The 24,203-nt window shown below is 63.7% G+C and overlaps 3 protein-coding genes across 5 annotated transcripts in view; 1 reads left to right on the forward strand and 2 right to left on the reverse strand.

The window, feature by feature from the left end:
- On the reverse strand, positions 1-9,129 carry MCM7 (minichromosome maintenance complex component 7). Of its 2 annotated transcripts, XM_073326891.1 has the most exons (15): positions 8,811-9,127; positions 6,906-6,985; positions 6,586-6,750; positions 6,374-6,498; positions 6,039-6,219; positions 5,078-5,215; positions 4,732-4,881; positions 4,379-4,493; positions 3,949-4,080; positions 3,715-3,798; positions 3,160-3,553; positions 2,993-3,076; positions 1,701-1,869; positions 934-1,043; positions 1-572 (listed from the first exon to the last, which is right to left on the reverse strand). In XM_073326891.1, exons 1-15 carry the CDS (start codon positions 8,839-8,841, stop codon positions 365-367), a joined length of 2,166 nt encoding a protein of 721 aa, XP_073182992.1. In that variant the 5' UTR covers positions 8,842-9,127; the 3' UTR covers positions 1-364. The 2 variants fall into 2 exon arrangements, with proteins under 2 accessions (XP_073182992.1, XP_073182993.1); XM_073326892.1 differs by lacking the exon at positions 3,949-4,080 and having other exon boundaries at positions 8,811-9,129.
- On the forward strand, positions 8,944-17,082 carry AP4M1 (adaptor related protein complex 4 subunit mu 1). 2 transcript variants are annotated; one of them, XM_073326894.1, is made up of 16 exons: positions 8,944-9,284; positions 9,917-9,982; positions 10,381-10,475; positions 10,743-10,849; positions 11,021-11,117; positions 11,284-11,394; positions 11,916-11,996; positions 12,901-12,963; positions 13,144-13,210; positions 13,356-13,409; positions 13,503-13,609; positions 13,725-13,816; positions 13,894-13,938; positions 14,079-14,129; positions 14,311-14,428; positions 14,697-17,082. In XM_073326894.1, exons 2-16 carry the CDS (start codon positions 9,925-9,927, stop codon positions 14,886-14,888), a joined length of 1,338 nt encoding a protein of 445 aa, XP_073182995.1. In that variant the 5' UTR covers positions 8,944-9,284; positions 9,917-9,924; the 3' UTR covers positions 14,889-17,082. The 2 variants fall into 2 exon arrangements, with proteins under 2 accessions (XP_073182995.1, XP_073182994.1); XM_073326893.1 differs by lacking the exon at positions 14,079-14,129 and having other exon boundaries at positions 9,202-9,284.
- Positions 15,112-24,203, reverse strand: part of STAG3 (STAG3 cohesin complex component) — a 27,898-nt gene continuing 18,806 nt past the window's right edge. The window contains 15 exon segments of the mRNA XM_073326890.1: positions 15,112-15,424; positions 15,426-15,530; positions 15,805-15,886; positions 15,967-16,071; positions 16,160-16,310; positions 17,378-17,568; positions 19,006-19,134; positions 19,332-19,477; positions 19,680-19,781; positions 20,185-20,318; positions 20,468-20,636; positions 20,767-20,859; positions 20,974-21,054; positions 21,276-21,363; positions 21,632-21,702. Of these exon segments, the coding sequence (XP_073182991.1) occupies positions 15,200-15,424; positions 15,426-15,530; positions 15,805-15,886; positions 15,967-16,071; positions 16,160-16,310; positions 17,378-17,568; positions 19,006-19,134; positions 19,332-19,477; positions 19,680-19,781; positions 20,185-20,318; positions 20,468-20,636; positions 20,767-20,859; positions 20,974-21,054; positions 21,276-21,363; positions 21,632-21,702 (1,872 nt within the window). The 3' untranslated portion in view covers positions 15,112-15,199.

The following is a 24,203-nucleotide window of genomic DNA, read 5'->3' on the forward strand; positions in this document are numbered from 1 at the left end:
TAACATACAAACACTAGTTTATTGGTAAGAGAAAAAGCTGAACAAATCGCCTTTGCAATGACAGGGAGCCCCGGGCAGGAGTCCCCACGACACAGGCCTGGCCTCCCCCACCCCTTCGGCACAAAACAGGGGTCCATGGGGCACTGCCCAGCTCCATGGGGGGCTCTGGGACCAACTGTACCCCAGGACCTGGCATGGGATGTGCACCCCACGGAGGCTATGCATCTCCCCCCCACTGCAGGGGGCTGAAGCCAGCTACCACATGAAGGGGGCCTCCCCGCTTGGGTACAGCCCAGCCCCCGGGGATGCAGAGTGAGCTGGGCTCAGCCGGGGACAGGGATCTCCCCTCCTGTGCCCCACAGGCTCAGATGAAGGTGATGCGGGTCCGGGCCTGGTTCACCTGCCACACATTCAGCTCCTCGTACTCGTCCAGCGCAGCCTGGAACTGGGCGGGGGTGAAGCCCTTGGAGATGCAGCGCTGCTCGGCCTCGGCATAGCGCACTGAGCGCCCGCCCGCCCCGCCCGCCAGCTCCCGCACAGCTGCAAAGATCACATCAGCCGCCCGCTGTGTCCTGGGGAAAGGGGGAAATTGTCAGCGCTGCCCCAGTCCCGGCGCCAGCCTCCGGGCGCACCCCCACTCCACTGCCAGCCTCCATGAACCCCTTCCTGCACTGCCCCCAGTCCCAGCCTCGGGGAACGCCCCCCCCAAAAGATCCCATCTGCTGCTTCCTTCGGACTAGGGGGGTGGGGGGAAGGGAGAGAGAAAAATGGAGCCATGGGAACACCCCACTCCCTGAGCGGGAACGCACCCCTATTCCAGAGCACCCTGCCCCTAGCAGGACCCCTGGATGTGTGTGTGTGGGGAGGAGTCTTCGGGGACGGGAGCCCTGCCTCAGCGGGTCAGCATTAGGGGGCATGAACCCCACGTCTCACCTGGTTTGCTGACCCTTGTCCCCCAGCAGCGAGTCCTTGGACATCTCCATGAGCCGCATGGCCTCATTCACATCCTCCTTCTCCACCACATCCACCAGCCGCAGCCGGGCCTGGAGGGGAGGCGGCATGGGGAGGGCGTCAGCGTGGGGCGCTGGCTCTGCCCCAGCACCCAGGAAATGCTTGACCGCCAGCGCCCGTCCATCCCCGGCGCACTGCGCCCGCCCCGGCAGACTGAGATGAGGGGCAATGCCCCGGGCTGTTTCCAGCTACTGACCAAACCCCTGCCAATCCCGAGCCGCTCAGCCTGGCGGGGGCTCCACCCCCCCGGGGGAGGGGGGCCTGGCCGCTGCAGGACCCGAAGCGCAGCCCCAGGGCCTCTGGGTCCCTCCCTGCAGCCGAGAGGGGTCCCCCCGATGGGGCGTCCGGGGGGGGCTCGCGAAGCGCTGACTCGGCAGTAGACGGCTGCCCACGGTACCTGCACGAACAGCACTTTGGAGCCTCTGGGACTGTCTGGGGGGCGGGACGAGCGGTTCCTGCTCCAGGTGGCCAAGCCCCAGCGCCGGGCACCTCCCCCTCTGCCCTGCCCCTGGCCGCAGGCCGGCCAGGGGGGGAGCCTGCTGACGCCAGTGGCCCCCAGAGCTGCAAGCCCCCACACTGCAGTAGCACACAGACGCCAGCCACCTGCATGTCAGCACTTTAGCCCTGTGAAGCCGGGAACGACACTGCCCCCCTCCCCGCCCCACTCCCTGCCCCGAGCTGGGGCTCACCAGGGCGCTGGCCAGGCGCAGGATGCCCAGCAGGGTGCGGGCCGAGGTGAAAGTCGTGTCCTTGCTGGCCCAGGCCTCCTTGCGCATCTCCACGTAGGCGGCTGTGATGTAATCGGCCAGCGCCTCCGGGACGGCCGGCTGCTTCCGCTTACACAGGTTGATGTAGCGCCTGGGGGAGGGGGAAGACGGGTTATATGCGGGGGGAGAATCTGCCCTCCCCAGCAGGATGCACGGGGCAGACCTGGGCATAGAACCCTGGCTCCCAGCCCCCCCTTTCCCTGATATAACGCACTCCCCTCCCAGAGCTGGCGAACTTAAGAACGGCCCGACTGGGTCAGAGCAAAGGTCCATCCAGCCTAGTGCCCCGTGGCAGAGGCCCCAAAGGGAAGAACAGAACAGGGAATCAAGTGACCCATCCCCTGTCGCCCATTCCCAACTCCTGGCAAACAGGGGCTAGGGACACCATCCCTGCCCATCCTGGCTAATAGCCAATTGCTGGACTGTCCTCCAGGAACGTATCTAGTTCTTCTTTGAACCCTGTTATAGTCTTGGCCTTCACAATATCCTCTGGCAAGGAGTTCCACAGGTGAAAAAATACTTCCTTTTGTTAGTTTTAAACTTGCTTCCTATTAATTTCATTGAGTGTCCCTAGTTCTTTTGTTATGAGGAGTAAACAACACTTCCTTATTTACTTTCTTCACACCCATCATGATCATACCCCCCTTAATCGTCTCTTCCAAGCTGAAAAGTCCCAGTCTTATTAACCTCTCCTCATACGGCAGCCGTTCTACACCCCTAATCATTTCGGTTGCCCTTTTCTGAACCTTTTCCAGTCCCACTAGATGATTTTTGCGATGGGGCGACCACATCAGCACAGTATTCAAGCCCTGGGCATACCATAGATTTATAGAGAGGCAACATGATATTTTCTGTCTGATTATCTCTCCCCTTCTTAATGATTCCCCACATTCTGTTCGCTTTTTTGACGGCTGCTGCACACTGAGTGGATGTTTGCAGAGAACTATCCACAGTGACTCCAAGATCTCTTCCTTGAGTGTTAACAGGCAATTTAGACCCCATCCTTTTATAGATATAGCTAGGATTATATTTTACAGTGTGCACTACTTTCAATTCATCAACATCCCCTGCCAGAGCGGGGGAATATCTCAGGTGTCCTGGCTCCCAGCCACACCCCCCCCCCCCCCCCCGCTCCTCTCCCAGAGCGGAGGAGAGAACCCAGGAGTCCTGGCTCCCAGCCCCCACTCCCCTCCCAGGCCAGGCCAAGCTCTCACCTCATGAGCTTCATGTCAAGCTGCTGGAAGGTGCAGGGTGGCTGCCGGCTGTGCTGATGGACGTAGGTGATGTGCTGGGCCAACCTGCGGGGGCGACACACGTTAGCACTGCTGCCCGGACGCCCCACCCCGGCCCTGAGTGGAGAGGGGGCCCCCCGGGCTCTCACCGCAGGTCGTTGTCCCGGTCAGGCCGGTCCTGGATCAGCCAGAGCAGGTCGAAGCGGGAGAGCAGGGCCGCCGGCAGCTGCACGTTCTGCTCCAGGCTGCGCGTGGGGTTGTAACGCCCGAAGGCGGGGTTGGCGGCCGCCAGGATGGCGCAGCGGGCGTTGAGGGTGGCCAGCACGCCCGCCTTGGCGATGGAGATGGTCTGCTGCTCCATCACCTCATGGATGGCCGTGCGGTCGCTCTCCAGCATCTTGTCGAACTCGTCGATGCAGCAGATACCCTGGTCGGCCAGGACCAGCGCCCCACCCTCCAGGGCCAGTTCCCCCGTCACCGGGTCCCGCAGCACAGCGGCTGTCAGCCCCACGCCCGACGAGCCGCGCCCCGTCGTGTACTGACCTGGGGAAGGGGGGAGAGATGGGAGTCGGAGGGACACAGCCTTAGGGTCCCCATCCCCATCACTGCTGGGAAGCGCCTGGAGGATGCACCTGTGGGGTCCTGAATGCCCCACCCAGCTGGGCCCCAGTGCCCCCTAACCCCTGGGGTGGGCTGTTACTCACTGCGAGGGGCCAGGCGGTCGATGTACGAGAGCAGCTGGGACTTGGCCACGCCCGGGTCACCCATCAAGCAGATGTTGATGTTCCCTGGAGGAAGACCGCGAGGAGCTGGGTTAGCATCAGAGCAGGCCCCCCCACACCCACCCCAGACACCCCCCCCTCCCTGCAGCGCTCCTCCCCTGCAGCCTCCCTGAATTTCCTCACCCCAGGGATCCATCCCCGCCACCTCAGACTCACCCCGAATCTTCATGCCCCGGGGATTGCGGTCCACACCCCCCACCAGCAGCAGGAGCAGGGCCTTCTTCACGTCCTCATGCCCATAGATCTCAGGGGCGATGGAGGCTGCCAGCTTGTCGTAGAAATCCTCCTCTGCACACAGCGGGGGTGGGGGAGTCATCAGGGCTGGGGTCCTTGATCCATGATTCCCCCCTGCCCCCCAACCAGGCCAGGGTGTGGGGGCTGCTAGCAGGAGGGGCAAACAGCGCTATACAGGGGAGATCTCACCCACGAGCAGGCCCTGCTCCTCCTCCATCAGCTGCCCCGCACTCAGTATGCCCAGTGGCTGGCAGGAGGTGCCGCAGGGCGGTGGAGTTGGCGTGGCTCCCCGGGGGCAGGCGGAGGGAGAGGGCAGGGGATGAACAGGGCTATGGGCGGGGAGAGGGGTCACCTGTGATCTGGCGCAGCTCGTCCTCCGTTAGCTCCCCTGACCCCAGCTCGTCCTCCTCGCTCTTGTTCATCTTCACAATGCGATGCGCCTCTAGGTAGGTCTCGGAGATCAGCCCCTGGGGGGAGCAGGGGGTGCGTCACTCCAGGTGACTCGCCCAGCCAGGCCCAACCCAGGCGACCCGCCCAGCACCCACCCATGGGGTGAAAGGTTCCCCTCCCCTCCATCCCCCCAGAACTACCCTCAGCAACTGGCAGGGACACCTGGCCCAACCACCTCCCTTCCACTCAAGCCCAGCCCCCTGCTCCAGCCCCTCTGATCTGGCCCTGCCCCCCACCCTCCTCTCCCGCTCTCACCTGGGCCATCTGCCGGAAGCCAGCTCTCAGCAGGGGCAGGAAGACGCCGGTGATGCTGACGTGGTCCCCAGGCTGGGCCAGCCTCGTGTTCTCGCCGTGCACAGCCACGCTGATGGAGCGCGGGAGGTGCCCCACCGGCACCTGGTCGCTCTGCATGGGGGAAAGAGTAGAAAAAAGCCCCGATCCAGCTGCACCCCCCATCAGGGGACCAGCCCCCCAACTCTGGCAAAAACCCCATAACCAAATGGGGGGGCACATCGGGGAGCCCATATCAATCTTTGGGGCCCCCAGTCACATGCCCCAACTCCCCTCCCCAGCCTGGAAACCCCCCTCACCCCAGACTCACATGCTCCTGCATCTTCAGCTCCTGAAACTTGATGAACTTGGAGCCGCGGCTCTGCAAGTAGAGACGCCCCCCAGAGCGGTTGGTCTGGCACTCCTGGCTTGGGCACATGATCAGCGGCATGAAAGTCGGGGACTGGATCTGGGGGTGGGAGGGGGGGAGAGGAAGAGGGTCAGCCACACACACCCCCACCCGGTGTCTGAACAGGGGACTCGGATGCTCCCCCACGCCCAGGTGGGGGGGACACGACAAACTGGGAATGTTTGTAGTTATTTAATGAGGCCTATACGTGCCTCAGTTTCCCCTGGGGGTTACCTGGCTACCCACTGAGGGAAAGGGGGTTAAGTTTACTCTGAGGGCAGACTGAAAGACACAGGTGTGCGTGTCACCTCCTGGTCTTGGGAGAGGAAACAGCCTTGTTAAGGAACCGGATGAAACAGACCCAAACCCACAAGAGGGCCAGAGACACAGTGACTGAGCAGAGACCCCAGCTGAAGAACAAAGGCCGGGAAGGTGGGAGGTGAGGGAGAAGTGCTGGCGTCTGGCCAGGAAGGAAGTCAGAGAGACTCTGAAAACGGGGATCTCCTAAAGCCTGGCTTGGGGAATTGTCCTGGGCTGAGCAGATCGCACGACGCTTCACCCTTCCATTCTCTGTGCTAAACCCTGGACCTCCCGTGCTGGGTCCGTTGCCTTAAGCGTCGCTGTCAGCACTGGCTGGGGTGCGCTGGTCCCTGCGGAACAGGCATCTCTCCCAAGGCTCAGTCTCCGTCTGACTCACTGACCAGAGCTCATGGAGGCGGTGAGGCCGGGTGGCTTTCCCTGGAGGCCCCTGAGGGGTCTGGCACATCAAAGAGGTTCCCCCAAGAGACCGCACTGGTCCCGTAGCTCCGTGACAGGACGCTCGGCCCCATCAGCTTCCCCCAAGCTGACAGACAGGCGGCAGCTCCACTCCCCGCCCGCTCACCGGCTGGTAGGTCTCTGCTCCGCACTGGTCACAGCTGTAAGTGGCCACCACCATCATGGGCTTGACCTCGGTGACCCGGGTGACGATGCCACGGACGGTGACCAGCTTCCCGATGCAGTCGGCCTTCACGTCCCGGATCACGCGGGCCTTGGAGCCCGACGGGGCCTTGAAGTACAGCTCGCTGGGGCAGGAGGGAGAGGCAGGGAGTTAGGGACAGGGTATTTAAGGGACCCAGAGCCCAGCTCCCTGCGTGGGGAGGGCTGGGAGATCCAGGGGCCTAGAGGTGGGGGGAGGGAGCCAGAGATGTCAGAGCCCCCCTGGCTCCAGGCACTCACAAGCGGCGCAGCAGCTCCTGGGGGTACTGGTTCTGGGGCCTGTGCGTCTCCCCTGTGTCCCGGCCACGCTGCTCCAGCATCAGCCGGTGCTCGATGTACACATCTAGGACGTCCTTGTTTACCACCTGGGGGGTGGACAAGGGCTCTGTGAAGCGGGGGCATGGCCCCGGCCTCCCACTCCCGCCCCGGCCTCTCTCCCTAGTGCCCCTCACCTCCCGCTCCTTGTGCTGGGGCAGCAGCTCGTGCACAGCGTCGGCGAAGAGGCGGCCATAGCGCTTGGCGTTCTCACACACGGCGTCCACCAGCTCGGGGTCCTCCTCGGCCACCTCGTCCAGGTCAACGTACAGGGCCACCTGCTCCCGGTGAGCCAGAGACACCTGGGGGTGGGGGGCAGGAGGGGTGCTGGGCTGAGCTGCGGGAGACCCACAGCTGCCTGCAGCACCCCCTGCTGGGAGGGACGATGGGGAAGCCGGGAGCTTTGGGGCAGGTGGGAGGTGTTGTGGGGTGGAGGGAGGAAGGGGGGTTTCCTTACCAGCTGGTCCCGATACGGGAACACTTTCTTGCCGAGCTCGCCATCCCGGAAGAATTCCTGCAAGAAGCGCTTCACCTTCTCTGAGGGGGGAGAGAGAGAGAGAAAGTCAAGCCGGGAAACCCCCCCCATGCACCGATTTGCCCCCCCACTTCCTCCCACCAACCCCCACGATGGCACCAACCCCCCCAAACCTCCCAGCAACAACCTACTCCACACCCAGCCCCCCAACGCCCCTCCCTACACCAGCCTCCCCCCACGGCACCCGCCCACCCTCCCCGTACCAACCCAATGTGCCACCCATCCCCCCTCCTGCTGCAGCCCCCACCCCCCAACACCCCTCCCTACACCAGCCTCCCCCCACGGCACCCCCCACCCTCCCCGTACCAACCCCAATGTGCCACCCATCCCCCCCTCCAGCCCCCCAACCCCCCTCCTGCTGCAGCCCCCACCCCCCAGCCCCCCAACACCCCTCCCTACACCAGCCTCCCCCCACGGCACCCCCCACCCTCCCCGTACCAACCCCAATGTGCCACCCATCCCCCCTCCAGCCCCCCAACCCCCCCTCCTGCTGCAGCCCCCACCCCCCAGCCCCCCAACACCCCTCCCTACACCAGCCTCCCCCCACGGCACCCCCCGCCCTCCCCGTACCAACCCCAATGTGCCACCCATCCCCCCTCCAGCCCCCCAACCCCCCCTCCTGCTGCAGCCCCCACCCCCCAGCCCCCCAACACCCCTCCCTACACCAGCCTCCCCCCACGGCACCCCCCGCCCTCCCCGTACCAACCCCAATGTGCCACCCATCCCCCCTCCAGCCCCCCAACCCCCCCGCCCCCCAACACCCCTCCCTACACCAGCCTTCCCCCACGGCACCCCCCACCCTCCCCGTACCAACCCCAATGTGCCACCCATCCCCCCTCCAGCCCCCCAACCCCCCCTCCTGCTGCAGCCCCCACCCCCCAGCCCCCCAACACCCCTCCCTACACCAGCCTCCCCCCACGGCACCCCCCGCCCTCCCCATACCAACCCCAATGTGCCACCCATCCCCCCTCCAGCCCCCCCGCCCCCCAACACCCCTCCCTACACCAGCCTCCCCCCACGGCACCCCCCGCCCTCCCCGTACCAACCCCAATGTGCCACCCATCCCCCCTCCAGCCCCCCAACCCCCCCGCCCCCCAACACCCCTCCCTACACCAGCCTCCCCCCACGGCACCCCCCACCCTCCCCGTACCGACCCCACTGTGCCACCCATCCCCCCTCCAGCCCCCCAACCCCTCCTGCTGCTGCAGCCCCCGCCCCCCCAACGCCCCTCCCTACACCAGCCTCCCCCCACGGCACCCCCCACCCTCCCCGTACCGACCCCAATGTGCCACCCATCCCCCCTCCAGCCCCCCAACCCCCCCTCCTGCTGCAGCCCCCAGCCCCCCAACACCCCTCCCTACACCAGCCTCCCCCCACGGCACCCCCCACCCTCCCCGTACCGACCCCAATGTGCCACCCATCCCCCCTCCAGCCCCCCAACCCCCCCGCCCCCCAACGCCCCTCCCTACACCAGCCTCCCCCCACGGCACCCCCCACCCTCCCCGTACCGACCCCAATGTGCCACCCATCCCCCCTCCAGGCCCCTCCCCCGTAACCTCCCTGGCCCAGCCCCACCCATGGGTACCCCCGTGTAAACTCAGCGTCACGGCGGAGCCGGCGCGCTCCCGGATCCCTCCGCGGACGGACACAGTTAAGCCGGCCGCGGAGGCTCCGCCGTGACGTCACTTCCGGGGCGATGCCGCGTCCCGCCGCGCGGGAATTGGATCCCCCGGCCGCCAATGGCAGCCCGAGGCCCGCCCCCTCCTCCGACTCGCGGCCAATGGGATCTTGCCAGGCCCCCGGGCCGGCCGCGTGGGCACCACCCACCTTTCTCCGCGGCGTAGTCTCTGGGCGCCATAGCGCGGGGGGAGGGTCCCTCAGGCCTAGGCACTGTCGGCCCGTCGGCTACGGGTCCCCGCTAGGGTCCGTCCCGGCCGTTCGCGGCGCGCTAGCTACGGGTCCCCGTCGGGGTCCGTCCCGGCCGTTCGCGGCGCGCTAGCTACGGGTCCCCGTCGGGGTCCGTCCCGGCCGTTCGCGGCCCGTCGGCTACGGGTCCCCGTCGGGGTCCGTCCCGGCCGCTGCCGCCCAGCACCGCTCCGGACTTTCGCCGCTGCCGCCGCCGCAACCAAAAGTGGCGCGAAACTAGAGACCCGCCTCCTGCCACGTGCCCGCCCCGGGCCAACCAGTGCCCGGCACGTGACCCGCCCAGCCCGCCAATCGCAGCTCGGGCAGAGCGTCGTGCGGAGGCCCCGCCCACGCGTCGCCGTCACGTGACTGCGCAGCGGCCCGCGCCGGACCCAGGTTCGAGCGGACCCAGCGGGACCCCCCCGCAAGCCCCGCCCCCACTTAAAGGGGCCGCGACCCCGGGGCGGGCCTGGGGGGGCCCCTGCAGCAGGGGGCGGGGCCCAGGGAGGGTTCCTGCGGGCGGGAGCTCGGGGGGCAGGGGCGGAGCCGGGGCAGGTTGGAGCAGGGGGCGGGGCCCCGGGGCAGGGGGCGGGGTCTAGGGGTGGGGGCGGGTCGCCCGGGGAAGGGGCGGGGTCAAGGGGTGCGGTTCCGGGGTTGGGGGAAAGGGGCGGGGTCCCAGACGTTGGGGGCGGGGCTACAGGTTGTGGGCGGGGTCTTGGGGCAGGGGCGGGGCCCAGGGGTGGGGGGCAGGGTTGCAGGGGCGGGGCTACAGGTTGGGGGCGGGGTCTTGGGGCAGGGGCGGGGCCCCAGAGGTGGGGGCAGGGTTGCAGGGGCGGGGCTACAGGTTGGGGGCGGGGTCTTGGGGCAGGGGCGGGGCCCCAGCGGTGGGGGGCAGGGCTGCAGGGGCGGGGCTACAGGTTGGGGGCTGGGTATCAGGGAAAGGGGGGCCCAGAGGTTGGGGCAGGGGCAGGGCCCCGGGGTTGGAGGCGGGTCCCGCTCACACTCTCTCCTTCCCCCCATCCCGGCAGGCTCTGTGATGTTGTCTCAGATTTTCATTCTCTCCTCCAAGGGAGACAGACTCGTCCACAAGGACTGTATCCTGCCCCCTAGGCCGCCCCACGTGTCCCCCCTGGAGCCCCCGACTGCCCCCCACATGGCTCCTGAAATAACCCCCCTCAGCGCCCCCAAGATCAGCTCCTCCCCAAGGGCTGTATCGTGCCCCCCTCCAAGTTCCACCTAAACCACCCCCACAGGCCCCATGCCAGGGGTCATATCCCCCCTCTCCTCACCACGGGTCCCCTTCTTCCGGATACTGTCCCCCCCACCCCCCGGGAACCTCCTCCCCCAGAGACGTCCCGCAGATCACCCTGCCCTGGGAAGGCCACTGCTGGGGGGCCGCCCAGACTCAGGGGCTCCAGCTGGGCACTGCTGGGGGAAGCTCACAGCCACCTGCACCCTGATGGGGTCATTTCTCCTTAACCCACTCCTCGAGTCCGCGGCGAGGCCAGCGGGGGCAGCACGGATCTGGTGGACACTTTCTATAGGAAGATCACAGCCCTGCCCAGGGACCAGGCCCCCGTCTTCATGGTACTGGGGCGGGGCGGGGCGGGGGGTGGCCAGTGAATGGCACCACAATGGGGCAGGTTAAGTGTCTCTGTGGTAACAGGGGAGGGGGTACCGCTATGGGGATGAAGTAAGCGTCTCTATGGTAACAGAAGCGGGGAACATCTCTAGTATCGCTATGGGAACAGGGGACATGTCCGAGGGGTAACGGGGGGCGAGGCATTGCCCTGGTGGGGGAGGGGGTCTGTCTAACTCTGCTTGTGTTTCCCCCGCCTGCTCCCCTCCCTGCAGGCGCACGAGGGGCTGCACTTCGTCCACGTGCGTCACGCCGGCCTCTACTTCGTGGCCACGACGGGGCACGACGTTTCCCCTTTCACCATCATCGAGTTCCTGAACCGGTGAGGCGGGCATGTCGGGGGGGGTGGGTGGGAGTGAGCCCGGGTTGGGGAGAGGGCAGACGGGGGGACAAGCCACAGCCCCAGGTGTGGGTGCCGGCAGGGGGACCTGGGGCAGGGACTGGGGGCAGCAGCCATCCGCGTCCTCACCCCTGTCTCCCTCCCTTCCCGCAGGCTGGTGACGCTGGTCCGCGATTACTGTGGCTCCCTCAGCGAGAAAACCGTCAGCCTCAACTTCGCTCTCATCTACGAGCTGCTGGACGAGATGCTGGTGTGTGGGGGGGGGTGGGGGGGGCGCTGCCGCAGGGAAGGTCCCTGGGTCAGACCCCCGAGCTGGGGCACTGCTGCGGGGAAGCACGCAGCACTGGCCTCCCTTGCCGGGGGCGGGGGCGTAGCCAGCCCCTCCGCTTCACGCTGTGCCCCCCCTCCCCCCCCAGGACTACGGCTACGTGCAGACCACGGCGCCGGATGTGCTGTGCAACTTCATCCAGACAGAGCCTGTGCACAGCAAGGGCTTCAGCCTGCTGGCCCTGGGCAGCGTCGGCCTGGTGAGAACAGCCCCCCCAAATTCCCCCCCCGTGTCTCCGACCCCCCAGCACCCCCTGGGCTTGGGGAGCCCAGTCCTTGAGTCCTCCCCCCATCCCCTCTCCCTCCTCAGCACCCCTCTTGGCTTGGTGAGCACAGCCTCCGAACCCCCTGGGCAGCGTCGGCTTGGTGAGAACAGCCCCCGAATTCCCCCCCCCCAGACCCCCTGGGCTTGGGGAACCCAGTCCCCGAGTCCTCCCCCCTGTCCCCTCTCCCCCCTTAGCACCCCCTGGGCAGTGTTGCCTTGTGAGCCCGGGCCCCAAATCCCCCCAGACAGTGACTGCCTGATCCCACCCCCCCCCCCAGACTGGGGGTCTCTCCCCCGCATGGCTGAGCTCAGGGCAGTGGCTCCTCTAGGGAAAATGTTACCCTGAGAGGGGTCAGGCCATGGGGTACCTGGTGCCCCTGAGCACTCCCCAGGGCCCCTCCTGCCCCAGGGCTCCATCCTGGGGCCCTGCTCTGACCCTGGCCCCTTTGGTTTCAGTTTGGAGCAGAGACGCAGCAAAGCAAAGTGGCTCCGAGCTCGGCCGCCAGCCGCCCTGTGCTGCCCCCCCACGGGGACCAGGTGAGACACCCCCCGAACCCCCCAACAGTGAGCACTACCCCTTCCTCCGGCACGGAACAGGCCAGTTGTCGTGGGGTCCCCGGGCGATGCTCTGGAGCTGCTCCCTACGAAGCCAGGCAGGACTCTGGGGGAGTCTCCCCTCGGGGAGCAGCCTGTCTGCAGGACACACAGCTCCCCCGGCCTCCCCCTTCCTGGGTCTGACCTCGGAGCCTCCAGCCTCCTCTGCCCCTCCGTGCGCCTCCCCCAGCGAGTCTACCCAGGCAGGGTCCTGGGGAAGCCAGAGGGTCCTGCCCCCCAACTCCGCAGTCAGACGGGACTCTCAGCCAGCCAGTAACACAGAAGGTTTATTAGACGACAGGGACACAGCGTAGGGCAGAGCTCGTTAGCACAGAAATCGGGGACTTTCAGCCAAGTCCGCCTTGGGGTGAAGGGAGCCCAAAGCCAGGCCTCTGCCCTCCCGCCGCGCCCCAAGCCAGCCGAGACCGACTCCTTCCAGCTGCCTGGCCCCTGCCCGGCCCGCTGCTCCTCCTCCGGCCTTTGTCTCCCTTTCCTGGGCCAAGAGTCACCTGGTTGCATCCCCCTCCTGGGTCTCAGGTGACGAAGAGGCAGCCACAGCATCCCTCCCTGCAGGCAGCTGGAGGAGCCCCCACAGAAGTCACACCCCCTTATTCCCACTCTCTAGACATTGGTGCAATACACAGGGAAACCGAGGCGCACACAGCATTCATGCGAAACAGTAAGATTCACATAGGCTCACATACAACATAAGGGAAAATCCCCCCTACGTCACACCAGCCCCTCCGTGGGGGGCAGGGGAAGGGTGCACGGATCCACCTTCCCCATGGTGGGGGGGCAGGGCCCCACCCACAGCGGTCGCTCAATGCCCAGCCATCTCTCCCCCCAGGGCACGAGGAACGAGGTGTTTCTGGACGTGGTGGAGAGGCTGACGGTCATCATCGCGGCCAACGTGAGTCAGGGGCAGGAGGGGGAGGTGTCCAGCGGAGTCCTGGGCCCCAGTCCGCAGCCCCACATCATGGATCCACAGGGTCTTAGTAATGCCCCAGCCCCCCACCCCCCAGCTGGGGCCTTGTCCCCACCACGCTGGTTACTGTCTGGGACTCACCCCCGTCCCCTGCTTCCCGCCCAGGGCACCCCCATGAAGGCTGACATCCAGGGAGAAATCCGCCTCAAGAGCTACTTGCCCAGCTGCTCCGGTGAGTAACGCCTGCCGCCCCGTGAGCCTGCGTTGGCGGACGCGGGCCAGCCGTGGGGGTTTAACGTCAGTGTAGACATACCCCCTGCGCGGCGGGAGCAGGGCGTGGGGCAGCTCTCCCCTGACGCTCGCCCCTCTCCCCGCAGAGCTGCGCATCGGGCTGACGGAGGAGTTCTGTGTGGGGAAGTCAGAGCTGCGAGGTGAGTGGCCGGACGCAGGTCTCTGCTCCGCCTGGTGGGGGGGCCCTGGCTCTGACCCCCCCCCGCCGGCTCTGACCCCCCCTCCCCCCGCAGGCTACGGCACCGCCGTCCGCGCCGACCAATGCGCCTTCCACAGCTCCGTGAAGCTGGACGAGTTTGAGAGCAGCCGCATCCTGAAGGTCAATCCCAGCCAGGGGGAGGTGAGCCCCAGAGCCTGGCCTGACCCCTCCCTGCAGCCCCATGGCCTGCAGCTGGGGGCCCGGCCCCCGGTGTGGCCCTGGGGGGCCCGGCCTGATCCTGCTCTGCTCTCCCCAGCTCCCACTGATGCAGTACCAGCTGTCAGACGACATCCCCTCGGCCCTGCCCTTCCAGCTCTTCCCCACCCTGGAGCGGGACCCCACGGGCAGGTGAGTGAGGCTGCAGCCGGGAGCACAATGCCCCTCGGCCTAGCCCCTCGGCACTCACCGTTCCCATCTCCCCACAGGCTCCGTGTTTACCTCAAGCTCCGCTGTGATCTGGCGCCCAGAAGGTAAGAGCCCGGTGAGCTGGGGGGCTCCCTGGGGTGGGGATGGCCCCTGCCATCCATGCCCCCAGCCTCTGAGCTGGCTCCCAGGCTGCGGGGAGCCGCTGCCCTCCTGGCCCCAGTTCACCGCTTTCCCTTCCCTCCAGCCAGGCCCTGAACGTGCGAGTCCAGCTGCCGGTGCCGAAGGGGGTCGTCAGGTGGGTGACATGGGCTCCCGGTGGGTCTCCCCTCTAGTATGGGGAGCTGCATGCGGGGCGGGGCGGGGGGGTTAGAGGCAGCCCTTCTCCAGCGGCTGGCGGGCCTGGGCCCAGAGACACCTCACTGGGGCCTGGCTCCGGCAGGGTCAGTCCCCACCCCTGGCTCTGTCCTCTCCCCCAGCCTGTCCCAGGAGCTGAGCAGCCCCGAGCAGACCGTGGAGCTGCAGCCTACCCTCAAGGCCATTCGCTGGGTGATCCCGCGCGTCCAGGGGGGCTCCCAGCTCTCCGCCCTCTTCAAGGTAAAGCCTGGCCTGGGGCAGGGAGGGGGGAGACGGCCCCTGGCCAGAATGGGGAGGGGTGGGGCAGGGGGGCACACCCCAGTGCTGGGGAGAGTGGATAGCCCCTGCCCTCTGCAAAGAGGATGAGGGGCAGGGGCAAGGGGGTGAAGGAGCAGGCTGGGGCTCCCCGTTGATGATGGGGTTTGAGGGGTCCCAACCCCACCCTTCAGAAGGGGGGGGGGCGGGCCCTGCTCTGCCCTGGGCAATAACGCCCCGACTCTCTCTGCAGCTGGAGGTCCCAGGACTGAGCAGCTCCTCGCTGCTGGAAGTGGGGCCGGCAAACATGTCCTTCGAGCTGCCCATGCACACCTGCTCTGGCTTGCAGATCCGCTTCCTGCGTTTCACGGTCCCCCCAGCTGGGCTGCCCCACCGCTGGGTGCGCTACGTGACCCACAGCGACTCCTACGTCATCCGCCTCTGAGCCCAGCCTACCGCTGGCTGCGCTACGTGACCCACAGCGACTCCTCCGTCATCCGCCTCTGAGCGCAGCCCCACCGCTGAGTGTGCTAGGTCATCCTCAGCAACGGCTCTCTCATCCACCTCCCTGGCCTGCATCCCCTGCCCCACGGCATTGTGCAGTAACTCCTAGGGTGTCCCCTCGGCGCTGCGCTCTTCCAGGCTAGTCACCTCCCCGCACGCAGGACTCTGGCAATAAACAACTTTATTTATGAGTAGAACCAACCCCCTAACATCTGGAACAGGAGCCCGGTCAGGGCACCGACAGAGCCTGGCCTAGACCCGTCGACCCAGACTCCCCAGGGTGCTCACCCCCACTGGGAGGCCAGTCCTGGAGCCGGGCCACAGAGAAAGGACCTGGTGTGTAATTCCCTGAGAGAGGCCCCGTTCCCGGACGGGTGGTCTCCCGCCTGCTCCAGCCACATCAGGGATCCTGCGGGGGAGAGATTCCCAGTAAGACTTGGCTCCCCCCACTGCAACACGGCAGGTGCCCCCCCCCCCCCCCCCGGCTCTCACACTTCCGTGCGCTCACCTCGATGCCGAGGATGGTGGAGTCGAAGAGGTCCCGGAGCTGCTCGCCCTGGGAGCTGTGCGAGCGGATCAGCGGCTGGAGAGGCAAACGCCAGTACCTTAGTGCCCTCTGTGGCCCCCAGCCCAGCCCCTCCTGCCACCAGCAAGCCAGCCAGAGTCCTGGCTGCAAGGTAGAGAGAGCCCCAGGGGAAGGGGCTGTGGGGAGCCAGGCCCCGGATGCCCCGCTGGACGCAGCTCATGTTAGGGTCATCCCCAGCCAGGCTGTGTGGAAGGGGCCTGCCCCAGTCAGGCCGGGGCTCACAGGCCCTCAACACATCACCAATAGCCCTTCCCGCCAGGGCTCCCCTCACCATGTCCAGTCCCTGGGGATCCTCCTCATCACTGCTCTCCTCCTGGATCACCATCTCCTCCTCCTCCTCCATCAGGCTGAGCCTAGGGGACACAGGGCAGGGTCAAGGGGGCTCTGGTCCAGAGAGGGAGAGCCGCCCCCCAGGACAGCGACTACTCCTCACCGGTCCATCCTGCTGCCCAGCCCAGGTCTCGAGGCACTCCGGGGGACCAGGAGCTGCTGCCGGCCGGGCGATTCTCGGGAGCGCTGGGAGCTGAACCAGGGCTGGCTGCAAGGGACAGGAGGGCAGCAGGGTCAGAGCAGGTTAATCCGTCCTCCATCCCTGCTGGCTCTGCCCTGCCCCCCATGGGTCTCACCTCTGCACGAAGTCCGACTCGGACCCCTCCTCCTCCTGCAGCTGCGCCGGGCTGCCCGGCTGGCGCCCCCTTTTCAGCACCGTTGATGTGAGCATCGGGGTCTCCAGGCGGCTGCTCAGCTGGAGGCTGGAATGCCCTCGCTGAGACAAGTCTGGAACAGGAGAGAGACATATGCCAGGTGATCCAGTCCTGGCCCCGGAGTCACCCCACTGTCCCCCCCGCTCTGCTGGTGCCCCCCAATCCTGACCCACATCCCCTGCTATCCCAGCCTTGGGCTCTCCACCCCCCACTCGGTCTGCCAGTGCACCTCAATCCTGACCCGCAGCCCCCCACTGTGGTGCCAGCAGACCAACGTGCCCATGTCTCAGTCAAACACTGACAGCTACACAGCTGGAAGCTGTCCGGCTCACCTGTGCGTTAGTACTGGTGAAACTGGTATTAGAATGGTAAGAATATGTTTAGACTATGCTTGTGAGCGGCTGCCTGTATTAATCTCACATGTACCATCCATGTCCCACGTTGCATGGTAGCATTTGGGCCTGTGACTGTAAACCACCAGACAGGAGAGACACATTAACTAGCGCTAGGGGCTGGGACAGTGCAACTGGAACTTCCCTAGGGACTGTCAGCAAGAGGACACGAGACTTCTACTGTTCTGCACTCTTCCCCAGGAAGGAGAGTCATGCAAGCGGACTCCCAGCAGGTGAGCTTGCAGCTCAGAACATGGCCCGAGGGGAATAAAGCCCCTGACAAGAAGGAACTGATTATGCTGGAGGCGAAGAGTGTGTTTGTAGGCATGACTGGCTTACAGAGCTTGCAGACTATAGCAGCTTTCATTACCTTTTGAAATTTAAGATTGTAACTCATCTGTGTGGCTCTCTGTCGACTTGCTTTAGCCTTGTAAATAACTCCCTGGTTTCCTTTCCCAGTTTCACACACAGTTTATCATGGCTACAGGCCTTATCCTTGGTGCAAGCCCTCAGGTGGAACTGACCTGGGGTAAGGGACTGGCCCTTCAGGAGTGGCAGTAACCTGAACATTGCTGTGATTCTGTGACATAGCTAAGCCCACCTGTCCCTGAGGGGCCTTTCTGTGACTGTTACCCTGCCTGAGGAGCTGCCCTGAGACTGGAGCTTATGCTTCGGACTAGTCACTGCAAGCAGTGTTACACCTGCCATTTCCTAGCAGGGACAGCAGCGTGTGGCATTTGCCCCTCACCATCCAGACGCCTCCTCTTGGCTGCGGTGCTGGGTCTCCTCCGGGATCGGGGAGCTGCAATCCGGCTGGCATCAGAGCCCATGTCATCCAGGGATCTCAGGGAGCGGCGATATGTCAGGAGTGGATTCCAGGCCTTCCCTCTCTGCTGTGGGGAGAGCCTGGCCTGGCAGGTCTGCTCCAGGTAGGACAGGCTGTGCGAGGGAAGGCATAAGAGCGGCCATACTGAGTCAGACCAAAAGTCCATCTAGCCCAGTATCCTGTCTTCCAACAGTGGCCAATGCCAGGTGCCCCACAGGGAATGAACAGAACAGGGAATCATCAAGTGATCCATCCCCTATCGCTCATTCCCAGCTTCTGGCAAACAGAGGTTAGGGACACCATCCCTGCCCATCCTGGCTCATAGCCATTGCTGGACCATCCTCCAGGAACGTATCTAGTTCTTCTTTGAATGCTGTTATAGTCTTGGCCTTCACAACGTCCTCTGGCAAGGAGTTCCATAGACTGACTGTGCGTTGTGTGAAGAAATACTGCCTTTGGTTTGTTTAAACCCTCTGCCTGTTCGTTTCATTGGGTGGCCCCTAGTTCGTGTGCTATGAGAAGGAGTCAGTAACACTTCCTTCTTTGCTTTCTCCACACCCGTCATGATTTTATAGACCTCAATCATACCCCCCCTTAGTTGTCTCTTTTCCAAGCTGAAAAGTTCCTCTCCTCATACGGCAGCCATTCTGTACCCCTAATAATTTTTGTTGCCCTTTTCTGAACCTTTTCCAATTCCAATATGTCTTTTTTGAGATGGGGCGACCACATCTGCACATTCAAGAGGTGGGGGTACCACCGATTTATATAGAGGCAATATGATATTTTCTGTCTTATTATCTCTCCCTTTCTCCATGATTCCCAACATTCTGTTTGCTTTTTTGACTGCCACTGCATGCTGAGTGGATGTTGGCAGAGAACTATCCCTAGTGACTCCAGGATCTCTTTCTTTAGTGGTCACAGCTCATTTAGACTCCTTCATTTTATACATGTAGTTGGGATTGTTTTCCAATGTGCATCACTTTGCATTTATCAACACTGAATTTCATCTGCCATTTTGTTGCCCATACACCCAGTTTTGAGAGATCGCTTTGTAACTCTTCCCAGTCTGCCTGGGACTTAACTATCCTGAGTAGTTTTGTATCATCTGCAAATTTTGCCACCTCACTGTTGACCCCTTTTTCCAGATAATTTATGAATATGTTGAATAGGACTGGGCCCAGTACAGACCCCTGGGGGACACCACTATTCACCACTCTCCACTCTGAAAACTGACCATTTATACCTCCCCTTTGTTTCCTGTCTTTTACCCAGTCACTGATCGAGGAGGGGACCTTCCCTCTTATCCCATAACAGCTGAGTCTGCGTAAGAGCCTTTGGTGCGGGACCTTGTCAAAGGCTTTCTGAAAATCTAAGTACGCTATATCCACTGGATCCCCTTGTCCACGTGGTTGTTGACCCCCTCAAAGGCAGGTTAACCCTTACAGCATGGGGGCCACTGCAATCACCCCCCCAAGCACTCCTGAAAGCCCAGTTGTCCCCCCTCCCCAAGGAACTCCCACCCCAACTGGCCCACCACCCTGGGCACTCACAGCAGTTTCTTGTCCGGGCGCAGCAGGCGGGGAGAGAATTCGCTCAACACCTCCAGGAAGGGCAAGTTGAGGGGCCCCAACTCTGAGCCTGAGGGTGCTGGCTCCTGGAAGGCAAACTTGATCCCAGCCCTGGGCAAGAGAGAGAAAGAGAGATGGGGAGCAGGATGGTGGGGAGACACACATCAAACCCTGCAAGTCCAAGTGCCAGCCATCCCACCCCCACGTGAAGTGCGGACCCCAGCATGCCCCTCCCCAATTCCTAGAGGCTCCCGGATCCCAGCATGCCCCACAGCTCTGCTCTGCTCCCCGCCCAGCCCCCGTCTCACTTGTGCAGGGCGACCAGCGCCCGGCGATTGTGCAGCTGGTGCAGGCTGAAGAACAGGGAGAAGCGCCGTGCCAGGTCCCGGATCTCCAGGAAGGCCTTGCTGTAAACTGCGTCTGGGCCCTGCTGCAGCAGCAGCTCTGTCAGCAGCTGCGCAGGGGACAGAGAGTCAGACATGGGGCCGCATGGCAGCCCGAGCCCCATCCCCCAGCCACCTCCCTACACAGACACACAGGGATGGGCCAACCTAAGGGCCTCCCCAGCCTCCCCACAGCATACACACGGATATGGATCAGTGACAGGGGCTCCCCTCTTCCCCAGGCAGCACTGGGCACAACCCCCTCCCTGGTACCTGCTGCAGGCTGAGGAGAAGGGTGCGGGCCCACTCATCCCGGTCAATCTGCCGCGCCCGGCTCAGCGTCTCCTTGATGATGTCCCCGTAATCCTTGTAGAACTGGAAGGGAGAGCAGGGTGGTGGGGGCCCCGACTGCCCAGCCCCGCCGGTGGCGAGTAGGGCTGCAGGCTTGTCACGGCTGCTGTGACTTTCCTTTGGGGCCAGGATTTTAAGAAAAACTCGCCTGCAGTAGCGGCGCCTGCCTGCAGGGCTGGGTTCAGCTTCCCACTCTGGGCACTGCAACCTGGCACAAGGGGTCGGGCGCAGGCCAGGCCAAACCTCAGCAATGCTGCGGCCCCGTGTGCCGGGTGAGTCACAACACCTGCAGCAGGGAGCCGGGCGCAGTCCCAGACATTTGAGAGTCCACCCCCCGATCCGTACCCCAAGCTCTAGCTGCCCACCCCTTAGTATGGTAGGAGCACCCCCGCCCTGTGCCGTGGGGTCCCTCCCGTGTCTCCCCCACCTTGGCGTAGTGCTTGAAGACGTCGGAGGCAGCGCTCAGCTCCAGCACGTTGTAGAGGATGAGTTTGCAGAACCCGGCCAGCAGGTTGCGCTGTTGGTGTAGCCTCTCGATCCTCCCCTCACTGTCCTCCTCATCTGCAGAGGAGGGGTGGGGGGTGAGGCTTTTGCCCCACAGATCCCTCTCCCCATTTCTCTGTTCCCCCCTCCCTACTCAGCCCCCTTCCCCCAGCCTGCCTGTCCACTCTCCCGCCACTGGCCCCCGGCCCCATGGAGCGAGTGCGCACCACTGCCCACGAGCTCGGCGTGGTTGAAGACGTGATCCATGAGGAATCCGGCCAGCTGGGACTGCAGGGCCACCTCGGGCCGGTACACCAGCAACTCCAGCGCCTCCCGCTCGCCTCGAGCCAGCTGCGGGCTGAATACCAGCAGCAGGTCACTCAGCAGCACAAAGGCCTGGACAGACAGAGGCAGAATGATCACCCACAAACAGCACTGCTGGCGGGGGCTCCCAGCCCCCCTCCCCCAGCATGCCTGAGCTGCAGCCTGTCCAGCCCTCGGCTCCCAGCCCTTGTCCACCTCTCACCTGCTCTTGGACACTGGAGTCCATGTCGGTCAGGCAGCTCTGGCAGAGGGAGCAGAAGGAGGCGACTTTGCGCTTCAGGGCCAGCAGCTCCTTCTGGGGTAAGAGCAGAGGAGGCTGTGAGGGGCAGGAACCCGCAGGCCCCAGAGGCAGGGCCAGGGCTGCCCCCCACGCTGCCCTTCTTGGCAGGGACCTCCCCATCGGCCTCACCTGTGCAGGGACGGTGCCGGAGACATGAGCCAGGTCCCAGAGGATGCTGAAGTGGAGACAGGTCATGGTGGGGATGACCACCTGCAATGGAAGCCCAGAGTGAGCATGTGGGGTAGCAGTCCCCCTCAGTCCCAAACTGCCCCACTGCATCGCTGCTTCCTCTGCCTCCCCTCCCCTGGGTCCAGACAAGGGCATCCTCCGCCCACAGTCCCCCACACTGCCCGACAGGGCAAGGCCCCACCTGGGTTCCCGGCTGTGAGGAGGTGGCCAGGCTCCTGGCTCCCCGAGAGGCCCCCCAGTACCTGCTTGGGGACCTCGCCTGTGTCCACAGCTCGCTGGAGGAGGAGGCTGCAGGGCTCATAGAGCTGCCATGGGGTCAGGTCGTGAGCACTGCAGAGAGAGAGAGAGAGAGAGAGAGAGAGAGAGAGCGCGCCTCGCTCACAGGAGTGTTCTGGCCCCTGACCCCCTCCCACCGCAGGGCAAGGACGAAGGGACCCATGTGAACAGGGAGCAGGGGAGGCTCCTCCCCACTCTGCGCTCCCTGGACAGGCAGGGACACCCTCCAGGAGATGGGACGGGAAGGGCAGAGCTGTGTGACCGGGCCCTGCTGTCCGGACGGAGCTTTGGGGGGGACGGGGAGACGCAGTCTGGCACTCACTTGTGGAGGACGGAAATGCGCTTCAGAGTGGCAGCCATGCTGTAAACCTCGTCTTCGTCCAGGTACGAGGCCTGAGGGGGGACCGAGACATCTCAGCAGGGCAGGCCCCTAGGTACCAGTCTTACAGCACCCCCAGCACTGTCCCTGAGCGCCTGGCGCCCCCCCTGCTCCCAGTTACACACTATGTACACCCCACTCCCTGAGCACCTGGTGCCCCCACTGCCCCCAGTCACACGCCCCACTCCCTGAGCACCTGGTGTCCCCAATGTCTGCAGTAACATGCCCCATACACCCCAATCCCTGAGTGCCTGGTACCCGCTCCCACACCCCCAGTAACACGCCCCATTCCCTGACGGCCTGGCACCCCCGGCTCCCAGTTACACACTACATACACCATACTCCCTGAGAACCTGGTGCCCCCAAACCCCAGTAACATGCTATATACACCCCACTCCCTGAATGCCTGGCCCCCCTAACCCCCAGTGCCTGCAGTAACATGCCCATATACCCCACTCCCTGAACGCCCGGCTGTGATAAAGTGGGAATATTTTGTAATATTTTTGTAGTCCTGTTTGGACGTGTTTCCCCATATGCGGCAGTGTTACCCCGTGGGTGGAAAAGGAGTGTTTGTTCTCAGAGACAGAAAGGTGGGTGTCCATATCTGCCTGGGCCTTAGTCTCCATGTCAATGGAGCATCTGAGAACACAATGGCAGATCACAGAATCATAGAATAGCAGGGTTAGAAGGGACCTCGGGAGGTATCTAGTCCAACCCCCTGCTCAAAGCAGGACCAATCCCCAATTAAATCAGATCCAATCGCCAGGACCTAGCCAGCCAGGATCCAGAGGGAGATGGACTTCCCCTCTCAGCAGGCAGGCTAAAAACGGTTAATTACCTTCTCGTAATTGTTGTTCTTCGAGATGTGTTGCTCATATCCATTCCAATTAGGTGTGTGTCTGCTGTGTGCAGTCGTTGGAAAGTTTTTCCTCCAGCAGCACCCGTCAGGTGCTCAGGGGGTTCTCACAGCAGAGCAGGGTCAGGCTGGCTCCCAGAGTCAAGGATTGGAGTGGCCTAGCAGATCACCAGTCCAGATACCACCAGCAGGGAACGTCACACTGTCTCTGTGGACCTTGAGCAGGACCTTGTGCACGAGAGGGCTCAGGAGAAAGGCGCAGAGCAGGCGGCCTCCCCAGGGTAGCGGGAATGTGGCCGCAATTGAGCCCAGGCTGCTTTTCTGGAAGGAGCAAAACGCTGGGCACTTCCTGTTGCTCTGAGCGGTGAACAGGTCGACCTAGGGAAACCCCACCTCTGGAAAATGGAGTGAACGATGTCTGGCTGGCTGGACCATGCGTGGTTGTGGAAGGACCTGCTGAGGCAGTCCACCAGTATATTCTGGACTCCTGGCAGATATGATGCTTCCAGGTGGAGTGGGCTATACAGAATTCCCAGAGCCCGAGGGCCTCCTGGCAGAGGGGTGGGGACCAAATTCCACCCTGCTTGTTGATGTAAAACATTGCAGCGGTGTCCATCATGACTGCCACGTATTGGCCTTGCAGTTGAGACTGAAAAGCCTGGCATGCGAGTCGCACCGCTCTGAGCTCCTTGATATTGACATGGAGAGAGAGCTCGTCCTGTGCCCAGAGGCCCTGCATTTGGAGATCTCCCAGATGTGCGCCCCACCCTAGAGCTGACATGTCCGCAACTAGAGAAAGAGAGTTGAGGGCTGCTGAAGGGGACTCTCTCGCAGACTATCTGAGCATTGAGCCACCACTGGAGTGACTCATACCTTCTGTGGCACCATGACCACTAAATTCAGGCTGCTGCACCCCAGGGCGTATGTCAAGGTGAGCCACGTCTGTTGAGGCCTGAGCCGCAGCCTGGCATGCCGGACCATGTACATGCAGGTGGCCTTCTGACTGAGGCAATTCCTTGCTGTAGCGGTTGGGTACTCTCTCACACATCAAATGATGTATGACATGGCTTGGAATCAGGACTCTGGCAAACGTGCTCTTGCCTGGACTGAGTCCAACACTGCCCCCAATAAATTCTATTCTCTGGGTCGGTAACAAGGTTGACTTGTTCACACTGAAGAGGAGACAGTCTCTCAAACGTGGATGTGACCAGACTGATCTGCAACTCCACCTGCTCTCTGGTGTGCCCCCTGAGTAGCCAGTTGTTGAGGTAGGGGTATACCTACACCTGCCTCCTTCGGAGGAAAGCTGCTACCACCGACATGCACTTTGTTACCGCAGTTTCACTTGAAACCAACTCAGGGTTACACTTATATTGGTTTTATTAAATGCCGCTATTGGATCAAACAGAAAAGGGATAGAGCTTATTCATGCATGCACACATTCAACGCATTCATACCCTCATGCACCCCCACATTCATGCAGGTAGAGAGTTACGGGAAACAGCTGAGGAAGCCGAGAAGCCAAAGCATAGCAGATCTGGTGTGTCTGCCTGTGGTCATGGATCCGGGCCGGCAAGCAGGCCAAGAAGAAGAGAGAGCTGTGAGCGTGCGGTCTTCCTTTTATTGGAACTGGACGGCTTCTGTCACGTACACTGAGTT

This window comes from Lepidochelys kempii, unplaced genomic scaffold, assembly GCF_965140265.1.
Source record: "Lepidochelys kempii isolate rLepKem1 unplaced genomic scaffold, rLepKem1.hap2 scaffold_148, whole genome shotgun sequence".
Lineage (NCBI taxonomy): Eukaryota > Metazoa > Chordata > Testudines > Cheloniidae > Lepidochelys > Lepidochelys kempii.